General features: G+C 41.8%; 1 protein-coding gene across 1 annotated transcript in view; it reads left to right on the forward strand.

Moving 5' to 3' along the window:
- Positions 1-305: 305 nt before the first annotated feature.
- The window catches only part of LOC124794714 (senecionine N-oxygenase-like), a 36,801-nt gene continuing 14,465 nt past the window's right edge, over positions 306-22,641 (forward strand). The window contains exons 1-4 of the mRNA XM_047258295.1: positions 306-517; positions 8,475-8,613; positions 16,445-16,563; positions 19,417-19,594. Of these exons, the coding sequence (XP_047114251.1) occupies positions 318-517; positions 8,475-8,613; positions 16,445-16,563; positions 19,417-19,594 (636 nt within the window). The 5' untranslated portion in view covers positions 306-317. The remainder of the gene's footprint in view (positions 518-8,474; positions 8,614-16,444; positions 16,564-19,416; positions 19,595-22,641) is intronic.

A 22,641-nucleotide genomic window follows, 5' to 3' on the forward strand; every position in this document is an offset into this window, starting at 1 on the left:
GTAGATAAAAATGTAGGTCTATGTAAACGATTATGATAAAAAAACAGCGTCTTGGAACTAGCAGTGCAAGTGTTTGATTTAAACTTCTGGTTTGCCACAGCAGACTTCTGAATTCATTCTATAATTGTATTACGTGAGCATACATATTGGAACTCGATAACCTCTGGTGACGTTCTAGTGCCAGTGGAAATAGGTCTGTCGCTGGCCTGTGTGATAACAGGCGAAGCTGCAGAGTTGCGTCAGCCACGACTTTTTATAACTCGATAACCCCGGGGAATTAGCGAGCAGCTTGTTTAACAGTTGGAGCGCAACGTCGGATGAAGATGCAGGTGGCGGTGATTGGCGCTGGAGCCTCCGGGTTGGCGGCGGCCAGGCACCTGCTGGAGTCTCCACGGGGTCACAGCGTCACCGTCTTCGAGCGAGGCGACCAGCTGGGTGGCACGTGGGTCTTCACGGAAAAGACGGGACTCGACGTGGACGGCCGGCCAGTCCACAGCAGCATGTACCGCAGCCTCGAGTGAGTTAGCTCGCCAACACGAGGCCTCGTTTTACCATTCTCACCAAAGTTCATCACACCAAATGCGAGAGGCATTCAATAAGTAATGCAACATCCATTTTTTCTGAAAGCAGTTTGGTTCAATTCAGGATTCCAATACACTGTATAATTCCCGACTCTTTTGGCTACTCTAAGGCGCTACAATCATGAACTGTGCGGCTGGTCCCGGCGGAGGTTCGAGTCCTCCCTCGGGTATGGGTGTGTGTGTTTGTCCTTGGGATAGTTTAGGTTAAGTAGTGTGTAAGCTTAGGGATTGATGACCTTAGCAGTTAAGTCCCATAAGATTTCGCACTTTTTTTTTCTTCTGGCTACAAAACAATATTTTTCATCATATTCTCTCTATTCTCTCTCTCCTTTCAGAGCGACGGTCTTACTCCACCTTACTTGGAAGGGGAATGCGTGTTCGCGTGGTAAAACTCTACCAGTCGACGTCGGAGCGAATGTCTTGCTGCATCAATAATCTCCCCATAATTCACATACAGTTTCTCGCAGAGAGTGTATCCTACATTGGACCAAACAGTTGGAAGTTAGAAGTTGCGAAATCTGGTCTGTAAGGGTGGATGAGGAAGAACAGTTCAAATGGTTCAAATGGCTCTGAGCACTATGGGACTTAACTTCTAAGGTCATCAGTCCCCTAGAAGTAATTAAACCTAACTAACCTAACGACATCACACACAATCATGCCCGAGAAAGGATTCGAACCTGCGACCGTAGCGGTCGCGCGGTTCCAGACTGAAGTTCCTACAACCGCTCGGCCTCCCCGACCGGCGGAAGAACAGTCAGTGATTGGAATTATTATATTCTTCTTGAAGTCTGAGGGTATTTCGCCTGTTCCATACATCTTGCCCACCAGATGGCAGAGTTTTGTCAGGACTGGCCGTTAGTAGTTCTAATGGAATTTTGTCTGCTCCGGGGGCCTTGTTTCGACTCAGGTCTTTCAGTGCTCTGTCAAACTCTTCACGCAGTATCGTATCTCCCACTTCATCTTCATCTACATCCTCTTCCATTTTCATAATATTATCCTCAAGTACATCGCTCTTGTATAGACCCTCTATATACTCCTTCCACCTTTCTGCTTTCCCTTCTTTGCTTAGAACTGGGTTTCCATCTGAGCTCTTGATATTCATGCAAGTGGTTCTCTTATCTCCAAAGGTCTCTTTAATTTTCCTAATAACAGTAAGATTCCATAATAGCGGATTCCAGTAGAAGATACAGTTTTCGTTTGTACGGACACGCCTAGTTACGAGTTAACGGGTGTAGAAATGTAGTCCGTCTGCTGAATTGAGCAAGCGAGTGAGCGCAGGACTACCTTCGTGACGTACGCGTCGCGGCCTCTCTTTCTCGTAGGCCTCGCCTTCTCCTATTCGGACGTCAGATATATTCTCCAAAAAGGACGACAGCAGTGGGAACGAGAACTGGGTTACCAAAGCGCAGATTGACTGCTTCTCCTTCTTTTGCTGATGCTTTTGTCCCGCATCGGCGCAGGGTCGACATTGTTGTTTACGGCTTCGAGAAGATTAGTTTATAGGATGTTCAGATACGCTTCCTGTCACCACCCATTCGCCACTCCCGCCTCCTTTCTCTCCCCCTTCCCCCCCCCCCCCCTCCATCGCCTCCCTACCGTCCGTCCTGCGGATGGAATATAGGTACCCCATCTGTCTGCTTGTAATGTTAGCCGTGTGAAAGCCAGCGATTATTTTCGAAATGTCTGCAAGCCGTGAAACTGCGGTGAGACTTGGGCAACAGTTCGATATTTACCTATTGGGGCGTGGGAAACCGCCTAAAAACCACAACCAAGCTGGCCGGCACACCGACACTCGTAACTGGGTGGATCCGATTCGGTACCTACGTACCTCCACGTCTCGGAACCGATGGATTAAGACGCAGAATTCTTCGAGTGTTTCCGGATGACTAGCCTGCGTCTTAAGGCACCGATTCCGAGACGGGGAGATGTGCCGGTTTGTTTACTAAAAATATTACAATTTCTCAGACTAAAAATTTAAGTAGTTTTGTGTCACAATAAAAGTCTATAGCCAGCTTATCGAGCGAGGTGACACAGTGGTTAGCACAATGGACTCGTACTAGGGAGAACGACAGTTCGAACCCGTGTCCGGCCTCCTGATTTAGGTTTTCCGTGTTTTGCCTGAAATTACTTCAGGCAAATGCCGGGACGGTTCCTTCGAAAGGGTACGGTCGACCTCCTTCCTCATCTTTCCCTAATCCGATGGGACCTATGACCTCGCTATTTGGTTCCCTTCCCCGTATCAATCGACCAACCATAGCCAGTTTATGTTTAATATAATGAGTAGCTTCCTTGGAACTTTGGAAATGAAAGTAGAAGTAGCCAATCATTGGATCTTTCTTGGCTACTCACTCAAATGCTATGTGCAATAGTTACAGCGCTCACCTGCAAAATAAATTACAATACAATTTGGCCAAGACGTAAGGCTACAATCCTCGTACCAACTAAGCTCTCACACCTGTGACAATTACTTTCTACCCACATGTTGAAGCTGAGAATTTCAAACTTAACGATATACTAGTGAACAAACAAATAATACTTCGTAAAATAACTAGCATGTACAGAACAACATAATTTTAAAAATCACCCGCCCAGCTCGGTGTTTAAAGTTTAACAAGCATGTTAATAAACAAACTAAAATGACACACCACAAAATAAACAGGATGTGGAGCTCCATTTAATTTTCGAAACCCGAAGGCAACACATCATGTAACGTATAATTAATAACAACAACGAAGTATCTGTGTGGATTAAATACTTAAGAGAGCACCACTGTGGTCCAGACTTATGCACAACGCTCACAACGGCCATGAGCTTCGTCGACAGTGACCGCAGTGATTAACAGCTGCGTCCGTAATGAAGGTAACCGATCCGGTGCGGCGCCTCTTGCGAGCTCTGATCTGTCATTTGAACAATAAAAACACCACGAGTCTGAAAACTAAGTCTCGGAACACTCTCCCAAGACCACGTGCTATGAATGGACATACTTGAAACCCGGTTACAACTAAGCAGCCCTCTGTGTATAAAAGGCAGAACGCACCGTTTGCATTGTACATTTCGTTGTGTAGAGTGCACCTATTCACGACATGTCCCCTTCCGGAAATTCGACTGTTTGCAAACAGATGCATCAAAGTTTAGTTGACAAGCCTGGTTTCGTATACCCACAGCACCTGGATGGTAATCCGAATTCCAGGACAGATGAAAACCAGATATCGTCGCAAACTGTAACACCGCTATGGCGGTCCACTTCATGCAAAGTAAAATAACACACAGAGTTCACACTGGTAACCCCTGCATTTAAGACACCGGCAAAGGGGACGAGTTATCTACGACTTCTGAGAAGTCACTTTCTTCTATTTCTCGTCACGTGAAACACTAAATAAGCTTTACGATTTTCCAGTAACGTGCCACGTAAAGTAGAACCAATAAGAGGCAAGAACGCTGCCTACGTCACAAGCAGAAAGCAAGACGCCATACTAATGTATTTGTCGTATTCAGCAGAAGTCCACGTTCGGTGGATTTTATGTTATAAGTTACACCCTATGAATATGTGCTGTTTCTTAGCACCAGCACATTGGAGAGCTCGAAAACGATCCTTATTGGTACGATTTGTTGTAATAAAAGGACGGGAAGCGTCATATTGGTGGTTAAACAGTTGTCGCATTAGATTATTTCCGCTTTATAGTTCGCATATTATGATGACAAGCCATTTTAAGGCAATGACCTACTAAAGATTCACGAAAACATGTCGTTCTTTCTGGGATTTGTTATAATCAAATGTCAATAATGTTTCAGCGATTGAAGTCTTTAGAAAACTATAAGTTGAATTATGAGGTCAGTGGTAGCAGAGCACATCGTCATTAGCTAAGGCGCCAGATTACGAAACCGAGAGTAGACCAGTAGATGATTCATATCCTGCTGCTTACATTTATTTTTTCCCACCATAACATTTTCTAAAAGTTGTGGAAGTGTTCCAAGAAATTAGTAGAAATAATTTCTGTGATATTTGATGTTACGTAAATGTAAGTGTGCATTCCGTCAGAAGTGAGTTTATTCCGTTTGGTAAACTTTTACAAACTGATATCCTTCCTGTGGAGACGTATCTCTCATTTTTGTCTTATTACATGTTCACGGCTATTGAATTTTTTATTTACATATACCCCAGACAGAGCAACACAACCAGCGTACTGTCAAGAAAGGAAATGTACATTGTAATAGAGCTAACGTAGGAATTTTACGTACTTCCATTTCCATGAACAAACGCTGTGGTTTGCAAGCCAAATAAAGCCGATAAGTGCCGCTGGAGAGAGCTGGGAGTACAGAATCGCGTTAACCAGCTCATGTCGCGTGCCGACGGCGCTGTGACTCGCGACATTTGATATCCCATTTGAGTTCATTGACCCATGTGCTGACAGCTTTAACTTACTGTGCCTCCAAATAACCTTCCTGTTCGTTGAATCACACAGGATATGCCACAGCACAGAGCCAAAAATCACAACAGCTCACATTAACGAGAATGTGTCGCCAAGTGACACGAATGAAGTCCATGTCAACCAATGCCCGAATGAACATTGCGAAGTGAACTGCATGCTGCTGACATTTCGAATCGCGTGGATCGCAGAATATCATGCTGACAGTGGCACATAAAGCGGCACTTCCGTGCACAAAACAGCTCAGAAATTGGTCACTATCTGAATGCAGTGGTGTACTGTGGTTTTTCGAGTCGCGATTTTGCCTCTTTTCAAATGATGCAAGGCGTTGACTCCAGAGATGGCTCAATGAGGTGTTCAACATGGAGTGTGTGGAGGCTGGAGGTGGTTCTGTGATGTTTAGCGGAATGTTTTTCGTACCACCGAATATGCCATCTCCGTCGGGGAGGACATCACTCATTAAGGGATGCACGTGGTCTGTAATAATGTTCACGGTGTGGTGCTACCTATTGCTACCACATGTTCCATGCAATTCGAGGTGACAGTCCCCCAAAGCGTATTTCAATACCCAGAGGACTGCGTAGGTGGCAGAGTGCGTGTCTCGAGCCACCTTTCGGTCTGATGACCACATATCAAAGAGGCAATCGAACTGTTGTAACAAGAAATGTCATTCATGGGATCAGGCGACATGTTTCTAAATTCCACGGTCCAATCTCGTTTATCCCATAACCATTACAACTGTAACTTTCGACGCCGCTGGGTCAATATGCGAATACGTAGGGCTCCAAAGTCTTGAAGTTGTACCAGCACTGTACCCTGTCGACAGGTCTGCCACAGACCGATGGTTATCCTGATTTATAGTGCGGACAAGTCTCCAACCTCCACACTCTGTGACGAGACGTGGACGTCTTGCGCCTTGTCGCCTTCTCGTGTTTTCACCGTCTTTCATCCATTTGTCTTAGATGTTAACTACAGCAACTACACCTTACTGTCGACTGGCTGGTCGGCTAGTTTTGCCGTTTCCGAAATGTTCGTTCCCTAGCGCCGGGCCCTAACAAACTACCCTTTGTTAAAGGCGCCCATGTCAGTGAGGTGGCCCATATCGTAGCTGGAACGATTTTCCACGCGCCGCTAATGTGCGTAAATACTCTCCTTCTCGCGTCAACTGCCCGAAACGCCCGCAACAGTGATTCTCGCGGTGGGAAGTGGTCATAATGTCTTGGCTCACCAATGTAGATGGAAATGTTATAAGCGGTCCTACCACAACACACTGGCATCTCAGTTCTGTAAGATAGTTTGTCCGTAGGAAACTGTGATAATAAAAGGCGAAAATAGTTAGGTAGAGGCGTGCTCCAAACTCCAAGAATCTGGTAACGGAAATGTCGAGTGAGCTATGAAACTTTCCCAGCTGGGTTTAAATATTCTGTACGAATTTAACAAGGCGCTCCAAGACTTTGTGGAATTGATTTCTTCTTCATGCAACTTTTTTTTCTGTTCTAAAACTTCCCTTGTACGATTCATGGAATCTGGTCATACTTGTTATCAGCGATGTGTCTTGCGTGGAGTCGTCCTTGAATTTACCTAATTACACGCAGTTATGGTCAGTGTAACAGCAGCGGCTGCACCAGTGTCATGTTCCAGTCAGCAAAGCAGTGGGAGATGTACGAAGTATCTGCTGAAAGCTTCTGCTTGTGCCACGGTCATCGTAAAAGCCGTTATAGAATGGAACTTGTGAATCTCTGTAGTACGGACTCGTATCACTTTCCATTGTTTTCACAAAGCACTCAGTGCCCCACAGAGAAGCAAACAAATTGACCACGGTGTGCATCTTGATCTTGAGGTAAAGTATGTATGCACAGTATTATTTGTTTTGCTCCCAGACATATTGGCTACCTAGTTTCAGTTTAGCACATTTCGATCCGTTCGAGCCTGTCCTACTCATCCATAGGATTATTCCTTTTTTGGGTTAACTGACAACAAAGGTAACTAAGTTAATTTACCGCTAACTACGTGATAATTTTTAAATTACGTTGATTGTAATGCTGAATCAGTTGGTTCTGATGGTAAAATGGGGCTGTGAGAGGTAAATGGAGCCTAGGAGGGTGAAAACATAGCGACCAATAGTGTGAGCTGTGGTTGCTGCGTGCGGCTCGGCGTTCTGAGAGGCTACATCAGAACAACATGAGGTACAACAACAGCGAAATTAACACTGTTGGACGTCGCTTTCTAAACTCTCCACTCTAACTCCTCCATTACCATCGTCACACACCAATCACTTGCGTAAATATGGTAATGAACATACCATACGTTATGAGTTTTCGCATAATGAATTCTAGATTAGTAACTTTTCGTCATGTGTACGCAAAAAACCCGATGACAGGCAATGCATGCTCCAAACACATCGCTCTGTACTAAAATTAAACAAAATAAATAATGTGACAGGTGGAATTACAGAATAAATAATTTGTTCCTAACAATCACAGTATGTGCACTTATCAACAACAGTCCCTGTTAAATCGATGTATGTTTATAAATCAGTTTTATTTGCAGACAGAATCACAAACAACTTTGACAACTTTTACACCCTTCGTCGGCTGCTTCTACTTCAGATAGCCAGAGCTCCTGTGGCTCATGAGACGTCATATTCTACCTCTCGCTGCTGTATTTGCAGCCGCCAGGCTGCATATTCGATTGACCTTGTTGACAAGGGCAAGAGGCTATCTATTGGTGATACAGTCTTTTAAATTTGTAACATATGGTGCAGATTCCTTGTAAATAAAACTGCATTTTAATAATTGACATTAACTAATTCTCCAACATCACATGTCCAGTTTAAAAACAGCAATGGATTAGTCTCACTGCGCACCAGTGAACATCGCTGATGTTATCAACATCAGCATGATCCTAATTCGTTCACCACTGTTAAGGTGCCATTGCTTTATGAATAAGTGCCATTTTACCACTCACCTGTACCTTTCAGTTGGTAAGTTCTTAGAGTAAGGACAGCTTTTAATTTCTCTTCTTTTGTGACGAGCAGTTGGTGTCAGGTGTGATAACGTTCTGCGATTTACCGTCACAGTGTGCGTTAATCCGCTTCGTTGCTTGCTAGAATGCTTCTTTGTTTTGAAAGTTTCAACTGTTTCGCCGAGATACAAGGCTAGATGCTATTTCTCTTTGTGAATAAGACAGCCTAGATGGGATAATATCTTCAATTTCGAAGTTTTTAGTATATATCTTGCTAGAATTAATAGCAATCGTATACGAGATTTTAAAAATTTTTACGAAGACATACATTATTCAAATGGGATAATTACGTAACTCCTTGGGAAACTGCTTCAGATTAGTTATACCGGGTCCAGTTTCAGTACCTGTTATTAATTATGGGCGAAGTCGTCCACATAAAAGGTCCAGTTATTATACAGAAAATGCTTCAGATACCCGTAGTCACAATTGTTTGATGTTGCAGGACGAATCTGCCCAAGGAGGTAATGGCATTTCCAGATTACCCTTTTCCTGAAGGCGAGCAGTCCTACTTGCCGGCTGGCGATGTGCTAAAATACCTCAACGCATACGCAGATCACTTTGGACTTCGTCATTGCATTAAGGTAAGCATATCACCACGTCCATCTTTGTACGCGCGCGCCCGCGCGCGGGTGTGTGTGTGTGTGTGTGTGTGTGTGTGTGTGTGTGTGTGTGTGTGTGTGTGTGTTCAAATGTTCGAATGTGTGTGAAATCTTATGGGACTTAACTGCTAAGGTCATCAGTCGCTAAGCTTACACACTACTTAACATAAATTATCCTAAGGACAAACACACACCCCCAATGCCCAATGGGAGGACTCGAAATCCGCCGGGACCAGTGTGTGTTTGTGTGTGTGTGTGTGTGTGTGTGTGTGTGTGTGTGTGTTTTTTTTTGTTCTAGAATAAGCAAATGCGACCGAACTTACCTCACAAATGATTTACACCCCTAGCACACCGACGGGTTGAAGGTGAGAGTACAAATTATGTTCTGAAATGATAATTGTCTCTCTGTACACATGTGTGCAAACATGCGCATTTATGTTTAGAGGATGGAAGGATGGAATGAAGTGGCTGTAATCAAGTAACATAGGTAGCCAATAGCTCCAGGGTTAGTTCAATAAGTAATACATGAAATGAATACAATGATTAGTAACAACAAGTGAATAATCCAAGTGTTCAAACAACTTCTACTCAAGTTGTGTTTCACAGTTACGTTCCTTACAGCAGTTTAGCTATTCTACACAGATCGGCCAACAAAATGTTACCATCATGTTGGCGGATGTTGGCAACATATTTGTTGGACATAGCAACTTGCATCTGTATACATGTTGTTAACGATGTTGCGCGTTCAAACCAAATCCAGTGTTGGGTACAAAATGGAAGAGATTGTAATTGTTGTTATAAGTGCTGCTTTCATCATAATAGCTGCCCATGCCCAGAAACGAAAACGAAGGTGGTGGCAGAGAGAAATTTTAAAAAAGAAGGACAACCTATGGCGACTAATTAATGTCTGAACGATGGTAGCTCGTTCCTCAATTTCTTCAGGTTAAAAAAAAACCTGATTTCGGAGAACTTCTTTGTTTGTTTGCCTGTAAAATCTCCAGAAAGAACGTAAACAACCTTGCTGCTATTCCACCATCAATAAGACTGGCGGTTACTCTGCGATATTTAGTTACAGGTGATTTGTTTGGTAGTCTGAAACGTTTGTTTCAAATTACCGAATCGCTCAGTTCCCTCAACTGTACCCGAAGCGTGCGAAGCCACCATTGACGGTCTTAAAGAATGCTGCCAAGTAAGCATACAACCAAAATACAAATTACATATTACTAAATATTGTACGAAGAATTTATTGACTTCAAGTGATTGCATTGCAGTGAAAAATATGATATATTTTTGAGAATTCCCTTGAGGAAAGAGGTGTCCGTGAAGGTCTGTCATTACCAAAATAAAGTGAGATTATGGTGTATGTTTGTCTTTGCAGAGATATATACTGTGGCTGAGGCTGTTGAGTTTCAGGGGTATTTAAACATTATTGTGACAAAGACTTCTGCGATTGAGGCTATTGATTTTCTGGCGTATTATAATATGAACGTGACTATGAAAACACTTCTGCCTGAGATTCTGAATTACAAGTTTGAGGTCTTGACGGATATTTTGGTTGAGCCGTAGGAAAAGAGCGCTTTTACTGACTTGGCGTCGGCAGTGACCGCTAGGGTGCTGAAGTTATTATTATAGATGACGGCAGTGAAGCTGAAGACGCTTTAGCTAATGCTGTAGGAGAATAGCAAACTTCTGAATGGTGTCAATTGTCTTTGTTCCACTGATAACTTGAAAACTGATCGAAGGAGATCTTTAACGATTGGGCGTTATCAATTCATGCGCTGTACATTCACCCGTTACCCGTACGAAGAGGAAATTACCTGTGCGATATTTTGTTGTACATTGTTTAGAGCCCCGCATTCCGCTGGCTACGTTTTCACCGTTAACGGCAAAACGACCTTTTGATTACACATTTTCTTGAATACGTCGTATAAATTTGTCGGCTTTGTTAACCATGGCATCACAATTTGTTTTTACTTTGGGATTTTTGGCAGCTGAACGTTTAGGTTCAGCCGTTGTAGCTTGAGATGTTATAGATGCGAATGATTTATTTGCAATGAAATCATCACTCTCCTGTGGTGTTCCATCTTTCCTGTCTTGTCCGGTGAATGAAACAAACGCGCCGTCGCTGCCGTCATCGTAGGTTGCATCTTCTGCTGCGTATTCCTAAAATGCGTCATTATTATCATTTATTTATTTAATATACAGCGTGTGGAAATTGTGTTTAGCAACGAGTTTAATCAGCAAAGAAGAGGATCTACCTAAATCTTTTGTACCTACGCGTATGTATTCTGTACTGTTTTCAGACCCCACGTTGAGGAAGAATGGCGAGAAATTGCAAACAGATTTAATTTAAAATGGAAGTTTCCCCGCTGCATTTGCACAATTGACGGGAATCATGTACTGACTGAAGTACCAGGAAACAGTTGAAGCATATATTATAACTATCATGAAACATACAGTGTTAAAGATGCTGACTACAGGATTCGGTATGCCGGTGTGGGATCCCAGGGGAGAATCTCATACTGTGGTGTTTTCGGGAATAAAACAATTTATAAGAAGTTTATTAAAAAGAACTGTAACATCCACAACTTATGTTTATATCAGTGAAAAGTCAAGCGATTACTCCTTTTGTGTTGATAGCAGATAAAGCATTTGCACTATGCCAGAACCTCACGATAAACTTCCGAGGCCCATATATAAAGGGTTCCCTAGAAAGAACTTTTAAGTATCGCATTAACGGGAATGTATCAGGTTTGCTGGCAATTTTTGTCAGTGTGTTTGGAACTCCTGTTTCATTACATCCAAAAGCAGTTGATAATGTGGTACTTGCTTGCGTTTCTCTACAAAACCGTCTTAGACGAAAAGCAAAATCAGTACTGACATACACACCGCCTGCTAATTTTACAGTGAAGATTTAGACATTGGTACAGTGACGACGGGTTTGTGGGGGTCAGAAGGCAAGAGATGTTTCCTGGAACTGCAGCAAATCCCTAGAAATGAATCTCAGGAAGCAAGAGAAATCAGGAAAATATTCGCCCTACATTTTGTTTCAGAATAAAGGGAAATACCGCGGCAAAATAAATTTTCCTACTTTTCTTTGCCTTTTTAAATTTTACATCATTACTACTTTTTGCCTTAGTTGATTTAAAATAAAAGTAAATATCTGCGTGATTACAGATTTATTGATCGTCTGTGCAGTATGTAGTTGCGTCTAATGGAATAACACATTGTTGTGGCATTACTTCTTTTTAAACCTAAGTCAATAAAATAAATAAATATGTAATTGCCTCAATAGTACCGCCCTTTCTACGAGAAATCTCATCATATTATATATAGGCCATATACTATCTTCAGAAATAGTACCAGTTCCGCTTTTGCTTTTCTCCTGTATTTTCTTCCGTTCCCGGAAATACGAAATACAGAGATCTCATGAACTTAACTTTCCTGGATATTTCACACGCATTTGTTTTAAAGTGCGAACCTGTTTTCGACGTTTCATCGTATTTTCGATTTCTAGTCTGGTATTCCTTGCACTTAATGTCTCACAATCCGTGACCAGCTCTCAGCATTTCGATGAGCTCTATAATTAGTTCACGTCGCCATAAACCCAGGTTATATTCAACCTTTAGCGAAGGCAAAGTTGAAACATGTTGCTGAATGGCAGTGCAAGTCAAGAACTACATAACAAAAATAATTAAATATGCTCAAATAATAACGTACCTGCTAGCCCGCTGAAACTGAACTTTCACCACTTGTTGAATTGTTGACAACTCCGTCTGCACTGGACGACGTTTCGCATTTGAAATGGAAGACTTGGGTTCAAGCAACAGTAAACGAATTTCTTTGATCTTATGCCGCCCCATGTTGACGAGTATCTGTGACCTTGTTGCTAGTTGACGGTATACATGTTGCTAGCAGCCACGTCTTGCTATTATTTTGTTGTCCAGTTTGTACTAGGCTTAAGGACGAAACTATGTGTCTACTGCCTAATTACTCTCCCGGAGCTGCTTTTAACCAAAATATCGCGGGGACACAACTTTAAATATTCTGTCTATCATGGGATCAAATGAAATCCATTGAACGTTAGTAACAATGAGGGAACCAAGGATGACTACAAACGAGTATTCCAGAAATTAAATTAACTTTCGAATAAAGTATCACGTTACGTGAATGATGTGTTTCCTGAGTGATTGCCACTACAACAAAAATACATACATCCATATTTATTTACTAGAAATATATTTTATTCTTCCTCCCCCCATGAAGCATGGACCTTGCCGTTGGTGGGGGGGCTTGCGTGCCTCAACGATACAGATAGCCGTACCGTAGGTGGAACCACAACGGAGGGATATCTGTTGAGAGGCCAGACAAACGTGTGGTTCCTGAAGAGGGGCAGCAGCCTTTTCAGTAGTTGCAGGGGCAACAGTCTGGATGATTGACTGATCTGGCCTTGTAACACTAACCAAAATGGCATTGCTGTTCAGGTACTGCGAACGGCTGAAAGCAAGGGGAAACTACAGCCGTCATTTTTCCCGAGGGCATGCAGCTTTACTGTATGATTAAATGATGATGGCGTCCTCTTGGGTAAAATATTCCGGAGGTAAAATAGTGCCCCATTCGGATCTCCTGGCGGGGACTACTCAAGAGGACGTCGTTATCAGGAGAAAGAAAACTGGCGCGCTACGGATCGGAGCGTGGAATGTCAGTTCCCTTAATCGGGCAGGTAGGTTAGAAAACTTTAAAAGGGAATTGCATAGGTTAAATTTAGATATAGTGGGAATTAGTGACGTTCGGTGTCAGGAGGAACAAGACTTTTGGTCAGGTGAATACAGGGTTATAAATACAAAAGCAAATAGGGGTAATGCAGGTGTAGGTTTAATAATGAATAAAAAATAGGATTGCGGGTAAGCTACTACAAATAGCATAGTGAACGCATTATTGTGGCCAAGATAGACACAAAGCCCACGCCTACTACAGTAGTACAAGTTTATATGCCAACTAGCTCTGTAGATGATGAAGAAATTGATGAAGTGAAGGGAGACGAAAATTTAATAGTCATGGGAGACTGGAATTCGTCGGTAGGAAAAGGGAGAGAAGGAAACATAGTAGGTGAATATGGATTGGGGCTAAGAAATGAAAGAGGGAGCCGTCTGGTAGAATTTTGCACAGAGCATAACTTAATCATAGCTAACACTTGGTTCAAGAATCATGAAAGAAGGTTGTATCCATGGAAGAACCCTGGAGATATTAAAAGGTAACAGATACATTATATAATGGTAAGAAAGAGATTTAGGAACCAGGTTTTAAATTGTAAGACAGTTCCAGGGGCAGATGAGGACTCTGACCGCAATCTATTGGTTATGAACTGTAGATTAAAACTGAAGAAACTGCAAAAAGGTGGGAATTTAAGGATATGGGACCTGGATAAACTGAAAGAACCAGTGTATGTACAGAGTTTCAAGGAGAGCATAAGGGAACAATTGACAGGAACGGGGGAAAGAAATACAGTAGAAGAAGAATGGGTAGCATTGAGGGATGAAATAGTGAAGGCAGCAGAGGATCAAATAGGTAAAAAGACGAAGGCTAGTAGAAACCCTTGGGTAACAGAAGAAATATTGAATTTAATTGATGAAAGGAGAAAATATAAAAACGCAGTAAATAAAGCAGGCAAAAAGGAATACAAATGTCTCAAAAATGAGATCGACGGGAAGTGCAAAATGGCTAAGCAGGCATGGCTAGAGAACAAATGTGAGGATGTAGAGGCTTATCTCACTACGGGTAAAATACATACTGCTTACAGGAAAATTAAAGAGACCTTTGGAGAAAGGAGAACCACTTGCATGAATATCAAGAGCTTTGATGGAAACCCAGTTCTAAGCAAAGAAGGGAAAGCAGGAAGGTGGATGGAGTATATAGAGGGTCTATACAAGGGCGACGCACTTGAGGTCAATATTATGGAAAACGGAAGAGGATGTAGATGAAGATGAAATGGGAGATATGATACTGCGTGAAGAGTTAGACGGAGCACTCAAAGACCTGAGTCGAAACAAGGCCCCCGGAGTAGACAATATTCCATTAGAACTACTGACAGCCTTGGGAGAGCCAGTCCTGACAAAACTCTACCATCTGGTGAGCAAGATGTATGAGACAGGCGAAATACCCTCAGACTTCAAGAAGAATATAATTATTCCAATTCCAAAGAAAGCAGGTGTTGACAGATGTGAAAATTACCGAACTATCAGTTTAATAAGTCACAGCTGCAAAATACTAACGCGAATTCTTTACAGACGAATGGTAAAACTGGTAGAAGTCGACCTCGGGGAAGATTAGTTTGGATTCCGTAGAAATGTTGGAACACGTGAGGCAATACTGACCCTACGATTTACCTTAGAAGAAAGATTAAGGTAAGGCAAACCTACGTTTCTAGCATTTGTAGACTTAGAGAAAGCTTTTGACAATGTTGATTGGAATACTCTCTTTCAAATTCTGAAGGTGGCAGGGGTAAAATACAGGGAGCGAAAGGCTATTTACAATTTGTACAGAAAGCAGATGGCAGTTATAAGAGTCGAGGGGCATGAAAGGGAAGCAGTGGTTGGGAAGGGAGTGAGACAGGGTTGTAGCCTCTCCCCGATGTTATTCAATGTGTATATTGAGCAAGCAATAAAGGAAACAAAAGAAAAATTCGGAGTAGGTATTAAAATCCATGGAGAAGAAATAAAAACTTTGAGAGTCGACGATGACATTGTAATTCTGTCAGAGACAGCAAAGGACTTGGAAGAGCAGCTGAACGGAATGGACAGTGTCTTGAAAGGAGGGTATAAGCTGAACATCAACAAAAGCAAAACGAGGATAATGGAATGTAGTCGAATTAAGTCGGAATTAAGTCGGGTGATGCTGAGGGAATTAGATTAGGAAATGAGACACTTAAAGTAGTAAAGGAGTTTTGCTATTTGGGGAGCAAAATAACTGACGATGGTCGAAGTAGAGAGGATATAAAATGTAGACCGGCAATGGCAAGAAAACCGTTTCTGAAGAAGACAAATTTCTTAACATCGTGTATAGATTTAAATGTTAGGAAGTCGTTTCTGAAAGTATTTGTATGGAGTGTAGCCATGTATGGAAGTGAAACGTGGACGATATATACTTTCGACAATAAGAGAATAGAAGCTTTCGAAATGTGGTGCTACAGAAGAATGCTGAAGATTAGATGGGTATATCACATAACTAATGAGGAGGTATTGAATAGAATTGGGGAGAAGAGGAGCTTGTGGCACGACTTGACTAGAAGAAGGGATCGGTTGGTAGGACATGTTGTTAGACATCGATGGATCACCAATTTAGTATTGGAGGGCAGCGTGGAGGGTAAAAATCGTAGAGGGAGACCAAGAGATGAATACACTGAGCAGATTCAGACGGATGTAGGCTGCAGTAGGTACTGGGAGATGAAGAAGCTTGCACAGGATAGAATAGCATGGAGAGCTGCATCAAACCAGTCTCAGGACTGAAGACCACAACAACAACATTTTATTCTTACTCTCAGAGGAGAGTTACAAAATATTCATAAATCAAAGTTTGTGTCAACGTATAAATAAACTAATGTCATAGAAAAGTTGCGAATGATTTTACTTTAGTTTGTTTACAGACATTTAGATGAAATTACTTTGATTTTACGCTACTGACGGTTTTCATTCGAGTTCTGTCTAATAAAAGATTCGATCATGTATATGACCCATTAGTGAGGTCAATCAGATACAACAGATAAATAAAAACAACAATAATAATAGATAATCAGAAGAACGATCTATTTCCGCAGTTCCGGCAGCACGTGGAACGAGTGCAGCCACGTGGCTCTGTATGGGAAGTGTCAACTACAAATGTGGATACAGCTGAAGTCACAATTTACCAGTTTGACTCTGTTATGGTGTGCAGTGGGTGAGTCATGTTAATTTAGCATTGTAGCAGTTTATGTATTGATTCGTGATGGTTTTCTGTCGGGAGGCAATTAAGTGAAGAAGTTATTTGTAGGCAAGTTTGCCATCAGAATTACTTTTTATTGTCCGGTTTCGACAGGTAAGACTGTCACCTTCAGATCTTCAAAGATCTAAAGAGGACAGTGTTACATGTCGACACTGGCTAGTAAAATGTAGTTCTGAACGCGTTATTGGCTATAAAAAATTATTTTAAGTACATACAGATGGCTTCTTGTCATTTCCCATTGTGAGAAACTTTAATCCAAGTACCTACATGAATATCGCTAAAGGCTTGGTGACAAGTGACATTTAACTAATGATAGCAGAAACCAAAAAGTACTATCTTCAGTCCGAAGACTGACTTGATGCCACTGACCAAGCTAGTCTGCCCTGTGCAAGTCTTCTCTTCATCTCTGCACTATAACTGCAGCCTACATCCATTTTAATTTACCACTGCACTCAAACCGTGCTCTACAGCTTTCAGTTTTCACACCCACGCCCCCTTTTCCGCCAACGACCACACTTCCATGAGTTACCAAACTCACAATTTTTTTATGCCTTAGGGTATGTCCTATCAATTGAACGCTTCTTTTAGTGAAGTTGTTCCATAAACTTCTGTTTTGCTCACTTATGTTCAAAACCTCATCATCGATCCCATAAATCCATCTATTCTACAACAATCTTCTGCGGCAGCAGATTTCATTTAGAGATAAGAGTACGAGGTTGAGTGAAATGAAAACCTTAAATAAGTTTCTACATGCGATTTGTTCAACAAAGGTGTGACGAAAGTGTATCATTTTCGATATAGTCTCCATGACGTTCAACACAATTCCTCCAACGCAGGAAAAGGTACGGATTCCTCTGGAAAAAAAATTAATGTGGTCATGTGAGCTGCCACTCGAGTATCACATGACGCACCTCTTCATCGAAATGAAATTCGTTTCCTCCCATCCCCTGTCTGGGCGGACCAGACACGTGATAATTACTTGTTACGAGGTCTGTCGAAAATGGCGGATGTGGGTATGAAATCGCAGGTCAGTGACGCACGAGCAGTATGAGGTCAAGCATTGTCATCTTGCAAAATCACACCTATAGTTACAGGTTCAAGTTGAAATGATCACATTTGAGTCCGAAGATGAATCCAACAAATCGAAATGTGAAGTTCTGTGAATGGTGTTTCGCCTTGGCCTATTGTTTTCCGAGATAAAGCCCATTTCAACACAAAAGAGAGTCTGTAAAACTCTTCCTAATTGTAGAATGAATTTTCTCTCTACAGCGGAGTGTGCGCTGATTTGGAACTTCCTGGCAGATTAAAACTGTGTGCCGGACCGAGACTCGAACTCAGGAACTTTGCCTTTCGCGGGCAAGTGCTCTACCGACTTAGATACCCAAGCACGACTCACACCCCGTCCTCACAGCTTTAATTCCGCCAGTACCTCGTCTCCTACCTTCCAGACTTCACAGAAGCTCTCCTGCGAACCCTGCAGAACTAGCACTCCTGGAAGAAAGAAAATTTCATTCTAGAAACATCCCCCAGGCTGTGGCTAAGCCATGTCTCCGCAATATCTTTTCTTCCAGGAAAGCTATTTCTGTAGGGTTCGCAGGAGAGCTTCTGTGAAGATTGGAAGGTAGGAGACGAGGTACTGGCGGAATTAAAGCAGTGAGGACGGAGCGTGAGTCGTGCTTGGGTAGCTCAGTCGGTAGAGCACTTGCCCACGAAGGGCAAAGTTCCCGAGTTCGAGTCTCGGTCCGGCACACAGTATTAATCTACCAGGAAGTTTCTTCCTAATTGGGTTTACGTCAATAATTACTTGGTTTTTTACTGTGGGAAATGATGCCATTCCATGCTTTCTCTCTTAGGGTTGGTAGTAGTGAACCTGGGTCTCGCCTCCTGTAACGATTTTCGCAAGGAAGCCATGACATTCAGCTTCACAGCGCCGCAGATGTTCTTCATAGACGTCAGCGCGTTACCGTTTCAGTTCTGGAGTGAGATGCCGTAGCATCTGCCTTGCAAACACACTGCAAAACCCAAGCACGCCACGAACAATATTGTGTGTTGAGATACGGCTAATTTTAAGATCTACGGCTGTTTCATCCATCATCACACGGCGATTGCCCGTCACAATGGCGTCAGCTCTGATATCAGGACGCGGTTTACTTGACCTAAGCGGAGACCATCCACCACCCCAGTCACGACGTTTCTGAACTTCCCATTCCAATCATGCTCTTGCTGCACTGATAAATATGTCTGACACTATTATCACTAAAAAAAATTTCAATATGTTTCGAACCTTCACAGCTCAGAAAACGTATAACGGAATATTGTTCTTCGTTTATGTCTGTCGCAAGCAAGCAGTCATTGCAAACTGTTATTGTGGCAGTGTTCCGCTTGCCTACAGTATCCTACCTCCTGCTGAAAGTTCTTTGAAGCACATGTAAAAATACTACCAATGTACAGAACAATAGCGCAGGAATTCGAATATTTACGACCGTTTTAAGGTTTTCATTTGACAACCCCCGTATCTCTCAATAAAATTGTACCATTCCACAAAAATTTATTCGTGACAGTTCAGTAATGGTATCAGACTAATTAACCATTTAACTGCTCTGGATGTGTTAACGCGCGCGCCCTTGTGTCTGCGCGTTGCCGCGTTCAGAGTACCAGGTAGAAGGACTGGTGGCGCGCGTAAACACGTTCAGAGCACACAGGGACAGGTATAAAGGCGCGCGCCGCCTAACACGTCCAGATCAGTTAAAGGGTTAATAACGTTAATCTACGATTTAACAGCTGAAAATGCGTTACGAACTCGTACAGACACTACTGGAAGGAGAAGAGGCCACAGCTGAGGGGTTCGCGCGAGTTCCGCGGCCGGCAGAGCCACGCCCACAACTACCGCCGCCCAGACGCCTACAGGGGGCGGCGAGTGCTCCTTATCGGCTCCGGGCCTTCTGGCATGGACCTAGCGCTGGAAGTCGCATCTGTCGCTCAGCAGGTAGGCCGCACTGCAGGCGACGGTAAATTTTTCGTAACATAAGAATAATTTCAATCAAACAACAAATGAAAAGCCTGCCTCTGTAGCCGATATAGCTAACGTAGGCCTGTGCCAGGGCGCTAGACACCTAGCTAAGCTGGTTCGAATCATTGTTGTGGGTGAAATTTTCGCTGTAAGTATTTCTCCAGCAAGTGGAGCAGATGTGATGATGCAAAGTTTCCGCAGTTTTATGTCAGTGTCCCGCATTAAATTCCAAACGTCTCCGCAGTGTCTCATCAAGTGTGGCCAAGTGATACTGTAGATGGTGATCCATCCATCGGTTGTGAACATTAAGCTCGGCGGCCTCGTGGTGTTATTCTATAAGAATACACAATGTGCCGGCACCAGATTCCACACTCTCCCTCATCGACATCATATAACGCAAACGTAATTTCACACTACACACGCACCTTTGCATTAACCTACACTCCACAAAGACGCATACGACACATCTCTGTACGTCCACAAGAAAATAGGCCAATTTTCGCAGAGGAAGAACACGATTTGCGACAGGCGACTGAACCCACGCGGTGGGATATCCCAGCAAATAAAGCAATACATAATTACATTTTTAATGTGTTCTAGAAAAAATTGTAAGGATCTGGAATTCGGCGCTAAAAAATCACAAAATTGAACCAATAACTCTGGGAAGGAAAACAAATGGAATTAAGGTAAACTGCTTGGTTTTTGCGGATGATTTCGTAATACTTTCAGAAAACCTGTCAGAAGCAGTTACTCAAATAAACATTCTGGAAAAATTAGGAAACAGAACTGGTCTCAAAATTTCAGCTGAAAAGACAAAATTCATGACAAATATAAAAATGCACCAAAATACTTAGAAACATAAATAGATAAAATAGAGCGAGTAAATAAATTTAAGTATCTTGGAGAAGCTATACAACAGAATGGACTAGAAAAATCTGCAATAGATGTAAGAATTAACAAAATGGAAAGAGGATATGGTTTGACCAAAAATATTTCCAACAAGAAATGTATATCTAGAAAAACAAAACTAAAACACTACACCACAGTGGTACGACCAGAATGTTTATATGGATCTGAATGCCTAACAATGAATTATAAGATGGACAAACTATAGGTACTGGAAAGAAGGATTATTAGAAAAATAATGGATGCAATGAGAACTGCAGATGGTTGGAAAATAAGAAGTAATGAGGAGATCTAGAAAAATATAGAGAAAATATCTGAAATAATGTACAAACGAAGACTAACCTTTTTTGGACATCTCTACCGAATGGATGGAAATAGACTAACAAAAAAAAATACTCCTATATTTCTGGAAGAAGAAATCGACAATATCATGGATTACAGAAGTAAGAAAATATCTCGAAAGAAACAACACCAACGAATCAGAAATAGCAGAAAGAAACCGTTTTAAAAACAAAATACTAAATTTGGAAGGCTTTCAAAGCAGAAGAAATAAAAAAAATCGGGAACAACATGGACAGAAGAAAGGAAGAGACTTCATGGGGAGAAAATGAGGGTATACTAGAAAAAATAGGAAACAAAAACAAAGGAAGAAGAGGAACTGAAGTTGTTAACGTGATCCTAGTTGGTCAATACAATTGTAAAAAAAAATAAAAAAATACATTTTTAAAGAGTGAAAATACTAGGGCCTCAACTTACTAGTGGTCACAGTGCTGCGGATAGTCAGCAAATATGAGAAAACTGTTGCACTGCCGCTATACCAGTATTAGACGGGCACAAAAAAAATAGCTTTCATTTGGTCTGTGTCATTCAACGTTTTTCGAGCACTGGTCACTCTGAAAAACCAGATGTCATTCACCAGTCGAGATAAACTAGATATGCTACTTCTTTATAGAGAATGCAAAAGGTACGGGAAGAGTACTGTTGAGTTGTACACACAAAGTTATCCCGATAGACGATGAACAACAAGAATGATAATTCAGCGAACTAACATAATTTTTGTTATTGGAAGACAATTGAAATACTTTCCAGAGGGTAAAAAGCAAGTCTACAACAAGCAGAGCGGACGTAATTGATGATCGGGTAGCTGTTGTTCGTAATTCACATGTTAGTTCACAGAAATTGGGACTGTTTCTGAAGTAAGTCAGTCAATCGGAGTTCACATGTGGTTGCAGGTAGCTTCCATCCATTTCATGCGGCACTTCGCCACCAGATTATTCAGCAGGATTACCGAAGACACATGGAATTCTGTCGACTCTCAAGTGACATCAGGACAATAAGATAAGTTCTTTCTTCAAAGAAATCTCTTTACTGCTGAAGCTTCCCTTATAAATCACTGACACTTGAACGTAAGAAATGTACATTACTAGAATGGCTAGGACGAACCTGGCCCACGTTATTTACATACGTACGTAACGTCAGTTACATAGGCCATTGTCTGTCAGTGGTTTTTAAGTAATTCGATCATTCTACTACAACCCAAGCAAATCGAAAAATCGTCTGTATTAATTACGAAAATACCATGAGCACACTTGATACAGCAAGCCTAAGATCGAAATGTCAGTATCTTTACTTATTTTGATAAATATTACAGACAAGTTAGTTATGGAATTACCATGGTATCACTTGATTTAAGGGATCAAATTAGTCATTAATTGCACTCTTCCAGTAGCTAGCAGTTACAGAATATTAATTCAGACTGCCTGTTTGTTTGAATCAACTATCACTGCTTGCATGTTTGGGATAGTACTTAAGCCAATATTTGTTTTACACAGTTATAGGCTTAACCAGCTTCTTTTTTCCACAGAGCCTCATTTAGCCATAAAACTAAGAGACAGCTGCCTTTTTGGCATGTTATTATTAGCCACAAGTGTATTGTACTATTATAGAACAATTCAAATACGGAAATAGGATTGTAACGCTTAATTTGAAAGTCCACAATCATGTTTTAGGCAGCAGCTTTAAGTTAGACATTAACTACAATTTTCCCATAGCTTACACTTATAAAACAGAAATTCAGAATGTTTATTTGTTTGTGTTACCTACCATTGTTTGCCTTT

Source organism: Schistocerca piceifrons, chromosome 4 (genome assembly GCF_021461385.2).
Source record: "Schistocerca piceifrons isolate TAMUIC-IGC-003096 chromosome 4, iqSchPice1.1, whole genome shotgun sequence".
Taxonomy (NCBI): Eukaryota; Metazoa; Arthropoda; class Insecta; order Orthoptera; family Acrididae; genus Schistocerca; species Schistocerca piceifrons.